At 40.7% G+C, this 21,204-nt stretch overlaps 1 protein-coding gene across 2 annotated transcripts in view; it reads right to left on the bottom strand.

The window, feature by feature from the left end:
- Positions 1 to 21,204, bottom strand: part of ndst3 (N-deacetylase/N-sulfotransferase (heparan glucosaminyl) 3) — a 186,640-nt gene that overhangs the window by 96,845 nt on the left and 68,591 nt on the right. For both annotated transcript variants that reach the window (XM_022681787.2, XM_049472364.1), the window contains exons 3-5: positions 11,973 to 12,060; positions 8,575 to 8,729; positions 2,762 to 2,947 (exon numbers count right to left, since the gene is read on the bottom strand). In XM_022681787.2, coding sequence (XP_022537508.2) covers positions 2,762 to 2,947; positions 8,575 to 8,729; positions 11,973 to 12,060 — 429 coding nt within the window. The remainder of the gene's footprint in view (positions 1 to 2,761; positions 2,948 to 8,574; positions 8,730 to 11,972; positions 12,061 to 21,204) is intronic.

The following is a 21,204-nucleotide window of genomic DNA, read 5'->3' as shown; positions in this document are numbered from 1 at the left end:
GAGAAAACGCTCCAAGTAAACGAACTCATCAACTGATTCGGACCAGAGAAACGAACTACAGGTGTGAAAACGCCCTAAGATACCACTGAGGTCTTCACAGAACAGGTGTTGAAAACCATGTATCATTTTCGTATCACTTCGTTCCAAATACATTTGAGTTTGTCGTTGTAAAGTGACAAAATGTGACTGTTGTGAAGTTCAAGGGGTATGAATACTTTTGCAAGCCTGTGTGTCGGACTTTCTACCCTGAGCTTTTTTTTTTTTATTGAATTCAATGGTAACTTCACTCCTGATGCCATGGATGCCGTCTCGGTCGGTTCTGGAGAGCAGGGCAGCAGTAGATTCTGCTGAGCCGAATGCGCTTTGGGATATTTGAGTCTCCCTGCATCTCTGAACAATATTATTAATTCCGTGTGAATATGTGTGTGTGTGTGTGTGTGTGCGTGTGGGTGTGTATTTTAGCTTCATTGATTTGCAGCTGCTGCTCTGTAGAGCGTTGTATTTCAGCCAGTCGCGCTGCATATTTCATGAGTTCACTGATGTTGCAGCCCAGAAGAACACACAGATACTGTATACACACACACACTGTCGGCTGAGGTGAGGTGTGTGTGTGTGTGTGTGTGTGTGTGCACAAACTCGCTCAGCTGTGTTGACCACCACTGTTACTATAAGTGTTTCAATAAATGCGACCCCTTGCTCATTAACTGAACTGTGGATTAAGGCATTGATCATAATAGTGTGACTTGGAATTACCTTAAGAGGGCAGCGACGACTCATCCAAGAGGTCACAAAAGATCCCAAAAGCCTCACTTGCCTCAGTTAAGATCAGCATTCATGACAAAAATGGGCTGCATGGCCAAGATGAAAACCACTGCTGAGCAAAATTATGATTAAGACTCTTCTCAATTTTGCCAGAAAACGTCTCGACAATCCTCAAGACTTTTGGAGGGAAAATACTCAGTGTACTGACGAGACAAAAGCTGAACTTCTTGGAAGGTGATTGTCCCATAAAATCTGGTGTAAAAGTAACTCCGCATTTCAGAAAAAAACTGTAAAACATGGTGGTGGTAGTGTGATGGTCTAAGGCTGTTTTGCTGCTTCAGGACCTTCAGTAAGACTTGCTGTGATAAACGGACCATGGATTCAGCTGTCTACCAAAAAGTCCTGAAGGAGAAAATCCGACCATCTGTTCGTGACCTCAAGCTGAACTGAAATTGGGTTCTGCAGCAGGACATTGACCCAAAACACACCAGCAAGTTAACCTCTGAATGGCTGAAGAAAAACAAAGTGAGGACTTTGGAGTTGCCTGACCTGAATCCTATTGAGATGCTGTGTTGCATGACCTCAAAAAAGCGGTTCATGCTGGAAAATCCTCCAATGTGGCGGAATTACAGCAATTCTGTAAGGAAGAGCGGAACAAAATTCCTCCACAGTGCTGTAAAAGACTCGTTGCCAGCACTTAAAAATGATGAGTTTATTTGATTTTACCAAATTGAAGTGGAAGATGGATGATCACAAGCCATCAAACCAAGCTGAACTGCTTGAATTTTTGCACCAGGAGTAAAGCATAAAGTTATCCAAAAGCAGTGTGTACGACTGGTGGAGGAGGAGAAAATGATGCCAAGATGCATAAAAACTGTGATTAAAAAACATATTATTTCACCAAATATTGATTTCTGAACTCTTAAAACTTTATGAATATGAACTTGTTTTCTTTACATTATTTGAGAGGTCTGAAAGCTCTGCATCTTTTCGTTAGTTCAGTCATTACTCATTTTCTGCAAATAAATGCTCTAAATAACAATATTTTTATTTGGAATTTGGGAGAAATGTCTGTAGTTTATAGAATAAAACAACAATGTTCATTTTACTCAAACATGAACCTATAAATAGCAAAATCAGAGAAACTGTCAGAAACTGAAGTGGTCTCTTAATTTTTTTCCAGGGCTGTATTTTGGTCAGGAAAGGAAAAGGATTTCGGCTCTTACTCATGAATATTCATACATGCAAATATATCGCCTCTGATTGGCTGATTGGCTGACAGCACTGCAGCAGAGAACGCCTACCTGCCTCCCCCCCACAGTCAAATTTATATCTCTAAAACTCAAAGGCATTGATAACGTTTCTATCAGCTAACTAACGCTACTGAACTTTTACCTCAGACTTGGAGATTCATTTCTTGTGCAGTTTCACCCACTCGAAGCCTCAGAATCCGCACTATATCATAAAATCCGATGTTAATGCTGCCCACCTTGACCGGTGTTCTGTCGAGATGTGCTGCCTTGTCAAACTTTGCTTCCCTAGTGCATATTTAAGGTCTCAGTAAAACGCAGAATCAACCGGAGATCCGATTTAAACCTAGAGTTACTTACACAAGGTAGCTAACGCTAACTAGCGTTTAGTGTAAACAGAGCTAGGTTAGCTGCACCTTGGATCAGGATCACCTGACATCTAACATCTCTCTGATCAACTAGTATTTCTGAGGATTTTCTTTTACAAGCTACTGCAGACAATGGAAATTGAGGAAGAGTTTCATGTGCAGCATCATATACATCTCAGAGAGACCTATAGTATTTCACAAAGAACAAGAAAAAAGTGGATTCTAGCAGAAGGAGACCTTTAAGTTAGGTTGCTATAAAGTAAAGAGGCGGAAAAAACTTCACGCCGAAACATGCACCCCAGTTGGTCCCAGCTGGTACTTGTTGGACTCATTGAGCAGTGTGTACGTATGTACATGTGTGTGTGTTTGCGGGGGTCTTACCATGATGTCATTGTGGATGAAGCCTTTGCGGTAGCGGGCGGGTTTCAGGTGAGGGTACTCCTCTGTGCTGGTCACTTGAATTCCCCACGCTCTCTTCCACGCGTCGTACAGCTGCATGTGGACGGGGTACACTCCAGAGTGGTGGGGGGCGACTGCATAACCCATATCCACGGGAATACCATGTTCCTACACACACACAAACACATACACACACATTAGAGCCAGAGCCGTACACACAGACATCACACTGTTGACGTTACAGTGTGGATGTCACACTTGTTTGACATGTTAGGGCTGACATTAGTACACACACACATTAGAGACAGATACATACACACAAACACACATTAATCTGAAAGTACTGACGTCACAGTACGGACATCAGGGTTAAGGACAATACACTACTGACATTCCAATATGGACCTCAAGGTATGGACATCACAGCACTGACATTGTGGAACAGTGTTGTAGTACTAATGTCACAGTATGGATCTCAATTTACAGATGTCACACTACTGACATCCTTATATGGACGTGAGTAGTATTGGCATTAAAATATGAATGGATGTCACAGTATGATTGTCAAATTACGTACATCACACTACTGACATCCCAATATGGGCATGAAGGTATGGAGCTCAAAGTATAGACATCACAATATGGACATCACAGCACTGATATTATGGTACAATGTCACAGTGCTTATATGGACGTGAGTAGCAATGGCATTACAGTATGAATGGATGTCACAGTATGGATGTCAAGTTATGGACATCAAACTACTGACATCACAGCACTGACTTTATGGTACAATGTCACAGTATTGACATAAAGTTACGGACATCACGCTGTAAAGAAACCCACAGAGTCAACTGCCTTTGTGTACATGCACTGCCCTACAAAGGGCAAGAGTCACAATGTCGTAATACTGACATCAGAGTATGGATGTCAATTTAGAGATGTCACACTATTGACAGATAAACGAATGTCAGAGTATAGATGTTCTGTTACGGATGTCACACTATTGACATCTCAATATTGACATCTCAATAAGTACAGATGGCACAATGTAAATATCACAATATGGACATCCAATGTGGACGTCACAGTATGAACATCAAGTTACAGATGCCACACTATGGATGTCAAGATATGGATGATATAGTACTGGTGTCACAGTATGGACTTGGACAAATGTATAAATGTCACACTATTGACATTTCAATATAGATGACGTAGTACTTTAGTCGCAGTATGGACGTCATTGTACAACGTCACAGTGCTGTTGTGATATGGATGCCTGCATTTGCACAGAGAATTTACAGTAATGTCTGTGTAAAACAACTTTTTTACTGCATGTTGCCATTTACACCAGAAATAATCCCCTCTTTCTGCAGGAAAAATACTAGTGAAACAGAAGTGGAAATGAAGGGTGTCCATACAGTTGAACCTGGCAAACACTCCACTAGAAAGCACTAGAAAGGTCCTTTGCAATGTTTGACCTTACTCAGTAACACAGTGAGGACATGTGAAAAGCACTAGAAGTGTGTATTGCACTTAACCTGCAAAGGGTTAAGAGCCCTCAACGCTACAATATGAAGAATAACAGTGATTCTACCACCTACTACTGAACGTCAGAGACGATATTATTGAGGAGACCAATCACCAACTGAAATTTGATTGGAAGAAATACAGACATCACACTACTGACATCCCAAAATGGACGTCAAACTACTGACGAAGTACGTCATGGTATGGACATCATAGTATGAACATCACAGTATGGATATCACAGTACTGACATTCTGGTACAATGTCAAAGTACTGATGTCACAGTGTGGACATCAAGTCACAGATGCTACACTATTGACTTTCCACTGCAAAGAAGTCAACAGAGTGAACTGACTTGCCTCGAAAGACTTTGCGTACATTTACTACTATACAAAGAGAGCAAGAGTCAGTGATATCACAGTACTGACATCGCACTAGTTACAGTCCAATATGGACCTCAAAGTACTGGTGTCACAGAATGGATGTCACAGTAGGGACACCAAGTTACGGTCATCACACTATGTTGATAACCCAATATAGACATCAAAGTATGGCAAGTATGTCAAGGTATGGAGCTCAAAGTATGGACATCACAGCCCTGACATTATGGTACAATGTCAAAGTATTGATATCACAATGTGGATATCAAGTTATGGACATTACACTATTGACACTGCAAAGAAGTTGCCTGACTTTGTGTACATGCACAACCTTACACAGAGTACAAGAATCACTATGTCATCTTACTGAGATCATAGTACTAATGGTTGGATACAGGTTGGATGTCAAGTTACAGGAATCACACTACTGACATCCTAATATGTCAAGATACGGACATGGTGTACACATGTACGGACATGTATGCCACAGTACTGACATTTCAGTGTGTAAGTCAAGTTACAGACGTCACACTATTGACAGAGTAATAATACTCAACAGAGTAAACTGACTTGCCTTGAAAGACTTTTTCAGTACTGACATCACACTATTTACAGCCCAATATGGACCAAAATGGATGTCAAAATACAGACACGTATGTCAATGTACGGACATCACAGTTTAATGTGACAGTTTAACGGCATAGATGTCACAGTACTGACATTATAGAACAATGTCACTGTACTTACGTCACAGTGTGGACGTCAAATTACTGACGCCTCTATTGTTATTGCAACGAAGACAAAAGAGTGAACTGACTTGCCTTTTTATATACATACACTACCATACACAGAGAGAAAATGTCAAAAATACCACAGGTCTGACATTTTCGGTACTGACATCACACTACTTACAACCCAGTACGGACCTCAAAGTATGGACCTCACAGTCTGGACAACACAACACTAACATCATCGGACAATGTCACAGCACTGACATCACAGTGTGGACATCAAGTTACAGACGTCACACTACTGACATTGCCAAGAAGGCCACAGAGTGAACTGTCTTGTCTTTAAATACTTTGTGTGCATGCAATATCATACACAGAGAGCAAGAGTCACAATGTCATAGTACTCACCTCACAGTACTGATGTCACCCTATTGACATCCTCATGTGGATGAAAAAATGCACTGGTGTCACTGAATGAATGTCACAGTATGGAAGTCAAATTACAGACGTCACACTATTGACACCCCAATATGGACGTCAATGTATGGACATTACAACACGAACAACACAGTATTAATGTCACAGTACTGACATTATAGTAAAATGTGACAATAGTGACATCACAGAGTGGCTGTCAAGATATGGACGTCACACTACTGACACTGAAACTTTCATTTAAAGACTCTGTGTACATACCCAACTAACAGATGTCACACAATTGACCTACCAATTATGGACATCAAAGTACTGACTTTACCGAATAGATGTCACAGAAGGAACAACAAAGTAGGGACGTCACACTACTGACACTGAAACTTTCATTTAAAGACTCTGTGTACATACACAACTAACAGATGTCACACTATTGACCTCCCAATTATGGATGTCAAAGTACTGACGTTACGGAATGGACGTCACAGAATGAACAACAAATTACGGATGTCACACTATTGACATCCCAATATGGATGTCAAGGTATAAATCTCACAGTATAGACGTCACGGTACTGACACTATTCGGCTAATGTGTCCATTTGCACCATAGTTCTAACCCTGTCTATGTTGGCTGTTAGCATCTTGGCTAACCCACTCCAAACTTGCTGAGCCTAACTGAGCTAACTGAGTCAGTTAGCATTGTGGCTTTAAACCGGCTCTGGCTGGCTGTTAGCATCAAAGCATTTCGTCCTGCACTCTGCCACCTCGCATGCGCAGTGCATTGTGGGCGGTCATTGTCTTGTCTCTTGGGGAGGGGCTTGGAGAGTTTTCACATAAAGTGGGCGTGGCTTAATTTTCTGCTCAAGGGTAATGGATGTGTTTGTTAGCAGCTCACATGTGGAGCATCTTTTGCTGGAGTGGAGAAACAGAAAACAGCTGGTCTGAAGTTCATGCTCAGGTCGAGGAGGTAAAAACAGGCCAGGCTGTTTGCTTTTGCTGTTTTTTTTTTGCAGCTATAGCTGCACAGCTGCACCAAGAGATGTGTTTGTGGGTACGAGAGAGAAGTAAGTAGCGCTAAAGCTAATGCTAATGCTAATGTTTATGCATAAAAGCAAAAAAAATAAGCATAAATTCCCATTTGATAGTCCACCTTCATGGCGCATTCATATCCATGGATCAGATTCCGATACCGGTATCCGATTTAAAACCACATATGACTCAGCGACTCAAATCTGGTTTGATAGGGGCGCCGAGTGGTCCAGCGGTGGTCTAATGCGCTGCCACTATGAGCGGGAGGTCGCAGTTTCGAACCCCCGCTCATGCAGCTTTGCCATCAAGCTGCCGGCGCTCTGGGGTGGGTAGATGGCGCTCTCTCCCCATCACACTTAAGGTGGCGCTGGCCGGCACAAGGCGTCTGTGAGCAGATGTATCGGAACCTGGCCGCTGTGCTTTCCTCCGAGAAAAAGGGGTGATTGATTTCACACGTGTCGGAGGAGGCGTGTGCTCGTCCGCATCCTCCGAGGGTCACGGGCGTCACCGGTGATGGGGACGCACAAAGGGGTGGGACAATTGGATATCCAAAATTGGGAGAAAATGGGGGAAAAATCAGAAATAAAATCATAAAAAAAAAAAAAAAAATCTGGTTTGAAAAAATCTTGAAACCGGATTCGCCGCGTTCACACGGCCATGAAAAAATCACATCTGATTCACATTGAGCAAAAAATCAGCCTGGTAATGTAAACGAAGCCTTATGGTCTGAGCTGAAACTGAACTGAGGCTGCAGTGATGCTTGACGGAATTACACACACACACACACACACACACACATATATATATACACACCAATCAAATTCACACACGTAATGAAAAAAGTGCATTAAGAGAGGCAGCGAGAGAGACCAACAGGTGTTTAATATGGGTGACTGGACAAGCTAACACACATACACACACACACACACACACACACGTATACATATATATATATATATATATATATATATATATATATATATATACTGCCACTGGCAGTGATTAAGTTTGAACCCAGTGGACACGTTAGTGTTTAATCACACAGGAAATGAAACGTGTCCTTACAGCCAAGAACCAGAGCCATTTTCCATTAACCAGTGTGTGTGTGTGTGTGTGTGTGTGTGTGTGAATATGGAGCACAACATCTCAGTGCACAGTGTGTAGGTCCGGATCTCATGCTGTAACCCCCACAGTTGACCCTTGCTTAATGTGAGCATGTTGTGTGTTTGTATTTATTTGTGTGTGTGTGTGTGTGTGTGTGTGTTGTGTGTTTGTGTAAGATAGATTATACTTAAGTAAGTAATTATGCTGGTGAATATCTACAGAAATATCTACAAGTAACGAGCATGAAGTTCTAGCATCATTACATGTCAAGCAATAAAAAAAAAAAAATGAAAAGTGGCGTGAAAAAGTATTTGACCCCCTACGTATTTCTTTAGTTCTTTGCTTTTTTTGTTTGTTTTCCAGACTGATAGATGATCAATGAATCAATGATTTCAATGAATTTCTTCAAAATGCAGCATGATCTTTTAGCTGCTTTTATATTTACTCAGGTTATATTTATTTGTCTGATATTAAAGTTAGTTTTTTTTGACAAAAATGCAAAAACAAAAGAAATCTGTATTGGGCAAATATGTTTTTTTTTAGAATGTGATCAGATAAGTGTAAGTTGTGGTGGATGTTCTCACCAGAGCGAAGTCCTTGTTGAGAATCATCTGCTCCATCAGAGACGACTCGTTGTGGAAGAGGTGAGGCTGCATGTGACTCCACATGTGAGGAAACCACCAGAACTCGTCCACGTACTTCAGCAGCAGATCATCACCATCATCTTCCTCCTGTGTGCCTAATAAACACCCACAAAATAAACACCCACACATTAAATATACAGACACTAAAAACCCACAAACACGATAAACACACACACGACAAACACCCACAAAATTAACACACACAAAAAACACCCACACATTAAATATACACACAATAAAAACCCACAAACATGATAAACACCCACACGATAAACACCCACAATATTAATACACAAAATAAACACCCACACATTAAACACCCACACATTAAATACACACACAATAAAAACCCACAAACACGATAAACACCCACACAATAAATACACACACGATTAACACCCACACAATAAATACACACACAATAAAACCCCACAAACACGATAAACACCCACACGATAATTACCCACAAAATTAATACACACAATAAATGAACACATGATAAATACACAATAAACACCCACAAAATAAACACCCACACGATAAATACACACGATGAATAAACACACAATAAAAACACACAAACGATAAACACCCACAAAATTAATACCCACACAATAAATTAACACATGATACACCCACACAATAAACACCAACACAAGAAACACCCACAAACAAGATAAACACCCACACAATAAATGAACTCACAAACACCCATACAGTAAATACACACACTATAAACACCCACACGATAAACACCCACACAATAAACACCAACACAAGAAACACCCACAAACAAGATAAACACCCACACAATAAATGAACTCACAAACACCCATACAGTAAATACACACACTATAAACACCCACACAATAAACACCCACACGATAATCACCCACACAATAAACACCAACACAAGAAACACCCACAAACACGATAAACACCAACACGATAAACACCCACACGATAAATCCACATGATAAATACACACACAATAAATACAGACACACAATAAAACCCCACAAAACACGATAAACACCCACACGATAAATACACACACAATACACACCCATATGATAAATACCTACAAAATTGATACACAATAAATGAACACATGATAAATACACACGATAAACACCCACACGATAAACACCCACACATTAAACACCCACACAATAAATGAACACACAAACAACCATACAGTAAATACACCCACACAATAAACACCCACCCGATAAACACCCACACAATACACACCCACACAAAAAACACCCACAAAATTAATACACACACAATAAATGAACATATGATAAATACACACGATAAACACCCACACAATAAATGAACACACAAACAACCATACAGTAAATACCCACAAAATTAATACCCACCCGATAAACGCCCACACAATACACACCCACACAAAAAACACCCACAAAATAAATAACACACAATAAACACCCACACAATAAATGAACATATGATAAATACACACGATAAACACCCACACAATAAATGAACACACAAACAACCATACAGTAAATACCCACAAAATTAATACACACACAATAAATGAACACATGATAAATACACACGATAAACACCCACACGATAAACACCCACACAATAAACAACTACACAGTTAATACACACACACAATAAATTAACACATGATATATACACACATTAAACACACATACAGTAGATACACACACTATAAACACCAATACAATAAATACACACACAATAAATCCACACAAAATACATGAACAAGATGAACACTCACACAATAAACACACAGATGATAAAACATACATACAATAAACACACATGCAATAAAAATCTCCACAGTACAAAAAAACCTACACAGTAAACACCCACATGCAATGAACAACCACAGAATAAACACCCACAGAATAAACACCCACATAATAAACACCCACAAATTAAACACACGCACAATAAACATCCAAACAATAAACACCCACAGAATAAATACTCACAAAGTAAACACACACAATAAACATCCAAACAATAAATACCCACAAAATAAATACCCACAACTTAAACAACCACATACTAAAAACACATGATAAGCACCCACACAATAAATTTACACACAATAAACATCTACACAATAAGCACCACACAATAAATACCCACACAATAAATACATACACAATAAATATACACACGATAAATACACACACAATAAATATACACACAATAAACATTGACATAATAAATATACATACAATAAACACACATGCAATAAAAATCTCCACAGTAAAACACCTACACAGTAAACACCCACATGCAATGAACACCCACAGAATAAATACCCACAAATTAAACAAAAGCACAATTAACATCAAAACAATAAACACCCACAGAATAAATACTCACAAAGTAAACACACACAATAAAAATCCAAACAATAGACACCCACAGAATAAATACCCACAAAATAAATACCCACAACTTAAACAACCACATACTAAAAACACATGATAAGCACCCACACAATAAATTTACACACAATAAACACCCACAGAATAAATACATACACAATAAATACATACACAATAAACATTGACATGATAAACATACCTACAATAAAAACATGCAATAAAAATCCCTACCATAAAACAGTTACACATTAAACACCTACACACAATAAAAACAAATGCACGCAATAAACACCCACAAATTAAATACCCACACAGTAAACACACATAAAATCCACATCTATGCAATACACTTCTACACAGAATACACCCACACAATAAGCCCCCACTGAATAAATACCCACACGATAAACATATATACATCAAACACATACAATAAACACCCACTCATTAAACACACAATACAGAAACTGTATGAATTGGAAATGTTTGATAATTATTAGGAGTTGATGGGATTTGTATATAAGCCCAGATCACATGGACCGATATCGTTTTTCACTTTTTGCTGTTTTTGTCCTACATACACCCCCCCATCCCCCCAGTACACACACACACTCTCTCACACACACACACACACACACACACACACACAGCATTGTGAAACCGCCGTCTATCTGAATGCCACTCCACGGCGCATAAACTCGAGATCATGTGGGGGAAACTTCAAAACGCAAAACATCAAATGGATCAAAAATAGTAAAACTTCACCAGAGAAAGGCTGAGAAACTTCCATGTTGCCATGCCACCGGTTCTGTTGCCATGCCAATCGGGCTAGGATAGACCGCTTGTTGGCAGACGTGCATATCACACTCTGATCGTAGAGATGCTCACACACACACACACACACACACACACATACACACACACACCAACCTGTGTGGAAAAACTTTCCAGAGAAGCCCAGATTGAAGGTAAAGTTGGAGATCTGAGTCCGCAGCATGTTCTGAGTCTCCAGAAGAGCCTGGAGGAGAAATACAAATTAAATGATTAATTAAGGTGTTGCTAGGTGGTTGCTAAGGTTTTGGTTGGTGGTTGCTAAGGTGTTGCAAGGTTTTTGCTAAAGTGTTCCTGTGATATCCATTATGGCAACAATGATGGTTCTATGGTAGTACTAGATGGTTGCTATGGTATTTTTAAGTGGTTGCTAAGGTGTTGCTAGATGGTTGCTAAGGTTTTCGTAGGAGGTTAATAAGGTGTTGCTAAGTGGTTACTAAGGTATCCATGGTGAATTTAAGGTGATGCTAAGTGGCTCCTAGGTGTTTGCTAATGTGCTGCTAGGTGGTTGCTAAGGTGTTGCTAAGTGGTTGCTGGGCAATTGCTAAGGTGTTGCGCTAAGGTATCCGTGGTGATAGCTATGGTGTTGCTAAGTGGCTCCTAGGTGTTTGCTAAGGTGTTGCAAGGTGGTTGCCAAGGTTTTGGTAGGAGGTTGCTAAGATGTTGCTAAGTGGTTGTGTGGACAATTGCTAAGGGGTTGCTAAGGTATCCATGGTGGTACCTATGGTGTTGCTAAGTGGCTCCTAGGTGTTTGCTAAGGTGTTGCTAGGTGGTTGCTATGCTGTGGCTTAGTGGTTGCTAGGCAGTTGCTAAGGCGTTGCTATGATATTCAGGGTGGTTGCTAAGTAACGTACTTTCATAAATCAGATTATAATGTGGTGTGTGGGTTTCATAACTTTTGACCAGTAGCTGGTTTATCCAGAAGCACCTCCATACACACACAGTACTGGAGAGCAATGCAGAGAAGGGCTTGGGTCCCCTATTCATTCCTATCTGTAAAATTTGTACGTTGATTTTATGAAAATCGTATTGAAGTATAAGAAGTAATAATTCTTAAAATGACGCAGATGTGTGATTAAATAATAAGGAAACATTCTAAGTTCATACGCTCAAACTCTGGCATCCCTTGACATCATATTCCAAAGTCCCATTTCCTCACACTGGTTTGCCAGGTATGGAACACAATTGCAGAAAAGCACAGCATGCTAAAGCTGCAGCATCCTACTAAAAAGCTATTTTTTTCACAGTAAAAGTACAGTAAATATTAGCAATATGTTTGAAAGATGGAGCCTAGAAGGAATACAATACTATAAGTCTAAGTTTTTTAAGTTTAGCTAAACTTTAGATAAGTTTAGCTAAGTAATCTCCCACAATTACTAGCATATTAGGGTATAGTAGATCGGCCATTGAAGTCATTTTAATTTTCGGGTACCATTCACATTCATGTTCAGTGATATTCTTCTAAATGGGGCTGAGTTATCAGGGCATCGAGCATTTGATTGAGGCAAAGTCTTTAGGACTTCGACTGGGTCATTCTAACACAGAGATATTCTTTGATCTGAATCATTCCACTGTAGCTCTGGCGGTATGTTGAGGGTCATTGTCTTGCTGGAAGGTCAAGTCAAGTCTTTTGCCTTTTGCAGCCTTTAACAGGTTTTAGCTCTATTCCCATCTATCTTCCCATCAACTTTGACAGCTTCCCAACTTTGTCTCTTTTGAAGAAAAGCATCCCCACAGCATGAGGCTGCCACCACCATGTTTCACAGTAGGAATGGTTCATTCAGGGTGAAGTTTATAGGCCCGAAAATTTAAGTTTGTTCAAATTTTTTCAGAGCAGCTCCTTCCACAGGTATGCTAGTCCATGTCCTCTACATGGAATTCTTATGGTTTGCCATTCTTCCATAAGGGCCAGATTTGTGGAGTAGGGCTGCAATGATGCGTCGATATAATCGACAATATCGATTATTTAAATTTGTCGACTCCAAATTTCATTGTCGACTAATCGTTAATTTGAAACAGTACTGCCTTACACAAAGTTCTGGGGACAGAAGAAACTTAATTTTATAGTAAAGGTTTCTGCTTTATATTAGGGAGGCATCTTCTACTTAACTTCCCTTTTGCCCCTCTTCCTCCCGGCTAATAAGAGCAGTTTAGAGGACGCTGACAGCTGTGAGATGGTTCTGCCTGCCTGCCCGCTAAGCTATACTCTCTTTCCAAGTCAGTAAATTGTCAAAGTGGGCACTCCTGACTGCTTTGACTGATGCTGCAGGTAAAACCGTTCAAACTGTGGAGACGAAGGACGGTCATTTGATCAAATCTCCATAGGGACATTATGTTCAGGCTTTCTAATGCTGATACAGAGACCAGTGCATGACAAAGATCTCTTTTTGTTCCTTTAAGAAAAGTCAAATTTGCACATATCCAGTATGTGCTGTGTGTGAGACAAAAAAGAAATAGACAAAAAACAGTCAGTCACTAATTTTGTCCATTTAGTTGGCCGTAGGATATTTACTTCGGAGATCTACTAATTCACTAGCATCAAACATCCAAACAATACATTGAGGTACCACAGCAACCACTCGACAACACCTGAACAACCACCCAAGACACCACGACAACCACCTGGGATACCAGAACAACTGAGACCACCTGCGACCAAAACAACCATCTGGGTTACTACAGAATCAACAGAGACAACGTGAGAGCATAACAAACACCTGGGATACCATAGCGACCCTCTAACATCATAACAAACACCAAGCAACCACTTGGCAACACGTAAACAAACACCAGAGACACCACAATAACCTTCTGGGATACCACAGCAACTGAGACCTCCTAAGACCACAACAACCACCGTCTGGGATACCACAGCAACTGAGAGCACAACAACACCTGGGATACCATAGCGGCCCTCTAACAACATCATAACTATCACCTAGGAACCAGTTCGCAACTACTGAACAACCACTTGAGGCACCACAAGTACCACCTGGAATTCTGTAGCAACAGCCTATCAACACCAAAACAAACACATAGAAACCACCTGGCAACACTTGAACAACCACCTGAGACACCACAACAAACACCTAGGATACCACTGCAACTGAGACCACCTGAGACCACAACAATCCCCTGGGATACGACAGCAACTGATACCACAGCGACCCTCTGACCCTTTAACAACATCACATCATCTAGTAACTAGTTGGTTACACCTGAATGACAATTTAAGGCAACAAAAGAACCACCTGGGATTCTGTAGCAACAGCTCATCAACACCAAAACATTCACCTAGCAACCACTAGGCAACAATTGAACAACCACCCAAGACACCACAATAATTCCTCCTGGAATACCACAACAACTGAGACCACAACAAACACCTGGGATAACATAGCAACCCTCTAACATCGTAACAATCACCTAGTAACCAGTTGGCAACTCCTGAAAAAACACCTAAGATACCACAAGAACCACCATTTAGTTGGCAGTAGGATGTTTTCTATAGTACTAATTCACCAGTAACATAAAATAAACACATGAGGCACCAAATCAACCACTAACCAACATCTGAACAACCACCTGGGACATCACAATAACCTTCAGAGATAAGACAGCAACTTAGACCACAAGAAACACCTAGGATACCATAGCAACCCTCTTACACCATCATAACAATCACCTAGCAAACACTTGGCAACCCTTGAACAACCCACTGAGACACCACAACAAACACCTGATATATCACAGCAATAGAGACCACCTGAGACTACAACAAACACCTGGGATACCAAAACAACCACATAACATCATAGCAATTGCCTAGGAACCAGTTGGCAACTCCTAAAAAACACTTAGGACACCACAAGAACCACCATTTAGTTGGCAGTAGGATGTTTTCCAAAGTACTAATTCACCAGTAACATAAAACAAACACATGAGGTCTGAACAACCACCCGAGACACCACAATAACCTCCTGGGATACGACAACAACTGAGACCACAAGAAACACCTAGGATACCATAGCAACCCTCCATCATGGTAGCACAACAATCACCCGAGCAACCACTTGGCAATTCAGAACAACCACACAAGTCACCACAACAACCCTCCGGGATACCACAGCAACTGAGACCACCTGAGACCACAACAAACATCTGGGATACCATAGCGACCCTCGAACAACATTATCAGAACTAACCATGGTATAATGATGACTAATGATGTGGTAATGATGGTGACCAGCGGCATCTGGCTACAACTGTCCACGCAAATAGTCAAGCATCTCTCTAATACACCCACATTAAATACAGGAGACCCTCCACACACACACATATACTATCCCACACACAAGGTCAGTGCAGGGCTCTTTAGCTTCCACAGGGCATGCCAAAAGTCACGGGACCCGACTTAGACTAATACCTGATTTGCATAAGGACTGGGGGCTGTGAAGGCTGAGGAACGGCTCCAAAGCCTCAGAGCCGGCGCTTCCGTTCCAAATGATTTCCCACAATTCAGCGGACTGTTTGCAAACAAGAAATCATGTGCAACATACACATACACACAGACACACACACTTACACACACACACACACAGTAAGTGTGTGTGAGGGATCAGTAACGAGTGTGTGGGATGGAGGCTGCCAGGGTGACGGGGTTGTGCTGTGCTGCTTGCGAGTGTACAGATATACAAGTGTATCTTTGTGCAGGTTTAAGCGAGAGACGATGTGTGTGTGTGTGTGTGTTTGTGAGTGTGTATTGAGGTGTGTGTGTGTGAGAGTGTGTGTTTGTTTGCACAATCGATCTTCCCTCTATGAGTAATGGTATTTGGTGCTGGCAGGTGCCTCGGCAGCACAGCTCTAAAAAAAATACAGCCCCATATTTCCTGCCTTACACACCATGCAAATTCGATCAATATCCTTCACCTGACTGTCAGCTTTTTGTGTGTGTGTGTGTGTGTGTGTGTGTGTGTGTGTGTGCGAGACGTCAGTATTTCGCAGGTTGTTCCGCAATATTGCAGTAGTCAGGAATGGGTGTGCTAGCCAAGTTAGGCTGTGTCGCCAAGCCATTCTTCATGTGGCCTTGTGCCGACTACGCCAACCCACCCCACAAACACAGTGATGAAGGAAAGCAGTCCTGGCTGAGATGCTGCAAAACAGGGCCAAACCATAATACAACCACCACCATGTTTCACAGATGGGAAAAATGTCCTTTTTCCAAGCATAAAACTAAATTTTCTATTTAAGAAAGTGAGGCCACTGTCACCAAGTTAGACTATGTCACCAAGCCATTCCTCATGCAACACTCGCTGCTGTGTCGACTACGCCAACACTCCTTGTGCCGACTACGCCAACCCCACACACACACTCGTACACAGTCACGGGACCCCGCAAGAGTAGCCGGTAGGGGTGGGCAATATGGCTCTAAAATAATATCACGATATTTCAGGGTATTATATATTTGCGATAACGATATATTTGCCGGTATAGGAAAACTAAAATAATTCATTCATTTCACAAATACAGTATAATAGTATAACAGAATAATCATAATTTTTCTGGCAACCCTGCCATGCCATTGTACCATTCACCATTGTTGTTCAGTATTGTGTTCTCCTGATGGTGGACTTACTGTGAACATTTACATTAGACGACCTAAGAGAGAGGCCTTCAGTTGCTTAGAAGTTACCCTGAGGTCTTTTGCCTCTCACAAATATGTCATATTGGGTCACTTCCTCAATTCCACTCGCTGCTGGGCTTTCTGCCGACTACGCCAACCCATGCCATACACACTCACTCCCTCACTCCCTCACCCGCACACACACAGTCACAGGACCCCGCGAGAGTAGCCGGAGTCATTCAATTACTCGGCTCCGAGTGTGACTGTTATTCCCAGAGACGTCCCTGATTTTAATTCCATTTATGCGTAACTAAACGACGTTTAAAATCACATTTAAATGATGAATTGAGATACACGCTTGCCGGTAATCTAATCGACCGCATGGTGTGTGTGTGTGTGTGTGCGGCGGCGCCCGGATCGGCGTGGGCGTGCGCGGGTGTTTTACATCGTAACTCAATAAAGCCGCTTTTTGATTGAGAGCTCATTAATGCAAAATGATCTGCCTCTCGAGTGACTGACGGTTAATTTGATGTCTGCGGCGGAACGAGCGCTTGGCAACGCCGAGTTTAGATTGGGTTAGGTGCGTTTATGAATATTTATGGCCGAGTTACACGTCTTACGGGAGGGAGACGGGAGCGTTTTATGTGTCTCAGAGTCAGTTCCATAGCCCAACATCTGATCTTACATATTTGTAAGTGGTAAAAAGATGTGAAGCTTTGTTTTCAGTATCTGGTTTGACCCTACTTTGCTGCAATAAATGTAACTAAACGTTTCTGTTAACTGTTGACCCGTCCTGCATATCCATTCCTCTGTGCAGAACAGCTTTAACTGCTCGTTTCAAGTCCTTCCATAACATTTCTATTAGATTCGGTCAAGACTTTAAATCATTTTTCTATTATTTGATAGAACGACTTGTGTGCTTGAGGTCATCGTCTTGTTGCATGATCCACCTTCTCCTAAGATTCAGTTCATGGACAGATGTCCTGAAAATGACCGTTAGAATTTTCTGATATAATTCAGAATTCATTGTTCCATCATTGCAGGCAAGCCTTCCTGGCCCAGATGCAACAAAACAGGCCATTAAACAGGCCATTAGTATAAAACCATTATACTACCACCACCATGTTTCACAGATGTTTTTTTTCTTATTTGTTTAAATGGGTTCTCTACTGTATCTACTGTTAGGACTTCTGTTCTGAAAATCTGATAATGTTTTAGGTCATATTTCTGAAGAAACATAGAAAATTCTAAAGGGTTCACAAACCTTTAAGCACAGTTCACTGCATGCAAGTGACAATTTACAGAGATTGGACCAAAAGCCAAAAATTCTGATATGATCAAAAAACTCGGTCTTTGCACCTTCCCATGTCGTTTTGTCTCTCAGCGTTTCTCTGTGTTTTCATATCCCGTTTCCTAGTTCAGTGTTTATCTCGTTTTACTTCTAGCTCCTTGTTTATTTTGCTTCTTTTCTCCCTTGCCCAGTTTAGTTAATCCTGTCTTGTTTTAGTTCCTTGTTTGTTAGTATTTGGTTTATTTTATTATTTGGTTCTCCTTGTTCTGTTTAGTTATTTTAGTCTTGTTTCAGTTACTCATTTGTTTCTTTAGTCTCCCTGTTTTGTTATCGTTAACCCCTTATTTGTTTTGGTTATTGGTTATTTGTGTATCTTTGTTTCATGTTACTTGTTCCTTGTTTTCTTGTTATTTATTTATTAAATTATTATTTATTTTCACCCTACCTGCACTTGTGTCCGCCTCCTCGTCTCCCTGCCTGGGTCATCCGTGACACAGAGGGCTATGAGAATTACTAGCAAGATGGCGTCTCACAGAAAAAACAAAGAAACTCAACAACTAACTAAATGTTAGTAATTACCTTGATAAAAAGTATGATAACTGTTATATAATCATAGTTTAATGTGTAGTTTCAATCTTTTATAGCATTTATAGCATTTGTTTTCATAACAAGCATAAAAAATCACTAGTAGTTCATCTCAGTAGCTAGCTAGCTAACTTTCCTGTTCCACTTTAGATGGTGCAATAGACTGCAAAGGCTGCAGCATTTAAGGTGGAATGGAAAAATAATATAAGATCTAATGAATAAAATAGAGACATTTAGGAATGAACAATAATAATACAATACTTACTGCATATCTTGCCCCTTTCTGGAGACATACAATACTCTAAAGTTTACTAGCTAACCAGCAGCAGCAGTTAAGTTGCTGAACTTTAGTGCTCCTCTGTTATATGTATATCTACTATATCTGTAGTTAAGTAAGGGTACAAAAGAGAAATAGAATTGTGATGGGCAGTGCAGCACCACTGGCGACCAGCAGGTGAGCTGGGCAACGGAGGGGAAAATCAGTGGACTAAGTCCTGAAACTACAATTCCCAGAATCCTCTGCAGTGATCAGTGGCAACCAGCCACACCTGTGCAGCACTGTATATAAACCAGTCAAACCACACAATCCTGTCGCACCTTTGTAGACAGGTGACCGGTAACAGAGGGTATAAGAAAATAAAATGAATTAACGAAAAGAAAGGTCTCAACACTGAGCAGAAAAAAGAGTAATTTAACTTCTTTGACTTAAAGTAAAGTAAAAAAACGGAGAGAGCTTTGATTTGTGTAAATTATGTTATTGTTCTTGGTCTGTTCCAGGTTTAATGAGTGTGCAGTGCGTTGCCTTACTGTTGTTTTTGTGTGTTTTGCATGTAGGTCATATGTTTAAAATAAAATAAAAAAATGCTTGTTTAGAAAGTATTTTATTTTCTTAAACATTTTAAATTATATTAGAGTAGACGGGGAGATCGGTTATTAATAAACATTGTTATTTTAATAAAAAGTCTATGCTTCTTCAGTGTTGCAATGTTAGTTAACATTATACTGAACAGATTTCGCTCATTTAAACAGCTCAAAAAGGTTTTTAAAAAGCTCAGTTTTAATGTTCTACTTACTAAAAAAAAAATTGAGTTTAATTCAGGCTTGGGCGGGTCATGTTTTTGAGCCTGATCTTAGCACTACAACACGCCAATCTCCATTAATTGCACATTGCACCAGTAAGAGCAGTAAGAGAGTGTGAAAGTTCAATTAGCAGGATAAGAGCACAGTTTTGCTGCTCAAAATATTGCAATTCACACAACATTATGTGTGACATCCCAGAGTTCAAAAGAGGACAAATTGTCTGTGCACGTCTTGCCGGCGCATCCGTGACCAAGACAGCAAGTCTTTGTGATGCATCAAGAGCCACGGCATCCAGGGTAATGTCAGCAAGATACCACCAAGAAGGACCAAAGAACCACATCCAACAGGATTAACTGTGGACGCTGTAAGAGGAAGCGTCTATGTTTTAAAGTAATCAAAAAACGAAGCCCACAAACGACGTCGTCCCTCCTTCCGAGGCGTTCGACAACACTGACTGGGGTCAAGCTGACCCGACAGATAATTGGAGGGTTAAGAAAAGATGGAGGAAAGATGCTGTTGCCGTGGATCCGGAATCTGACACTGCAGTAAAAAAAAAAAAACTGTGAATAAGAGAAGAGACAGGCGGGATGGGAGAGAGGGGGATGACAGGATTAGCAGGGAGAGAGAGAGAGAGAGAGAGAGAGAACCTGCAGTGAAGGAAAAAATGGAGCAGCCAGAGTGGAGAGAGCAGTGGGATCTTTTTTTTCTTTTTTTTTTATTTCACTGACATCAAATTTCCCTTTTCTCTCTCT

Source organism: Astyanax mexicanus, chromosome 25 (genome assembly GCF_023375975.1).
Source record: "Astyanax mexicanus isolate ESR-SI-001 chromosome 25, AstMex3_surface, whole genome shotgun sequence".
In the NCBI taxonomy this organism is placed as follows: domain Eukaryota; kingdom Metazoa; phylum Chordata; class Actinopteri; order Characiformes; family Acestrorhamphidae; genus Astyanax; species Astyanax mexicanus.
This window is presented reverse-complemented; position numbering and strand designations above follow the sequence as displayed.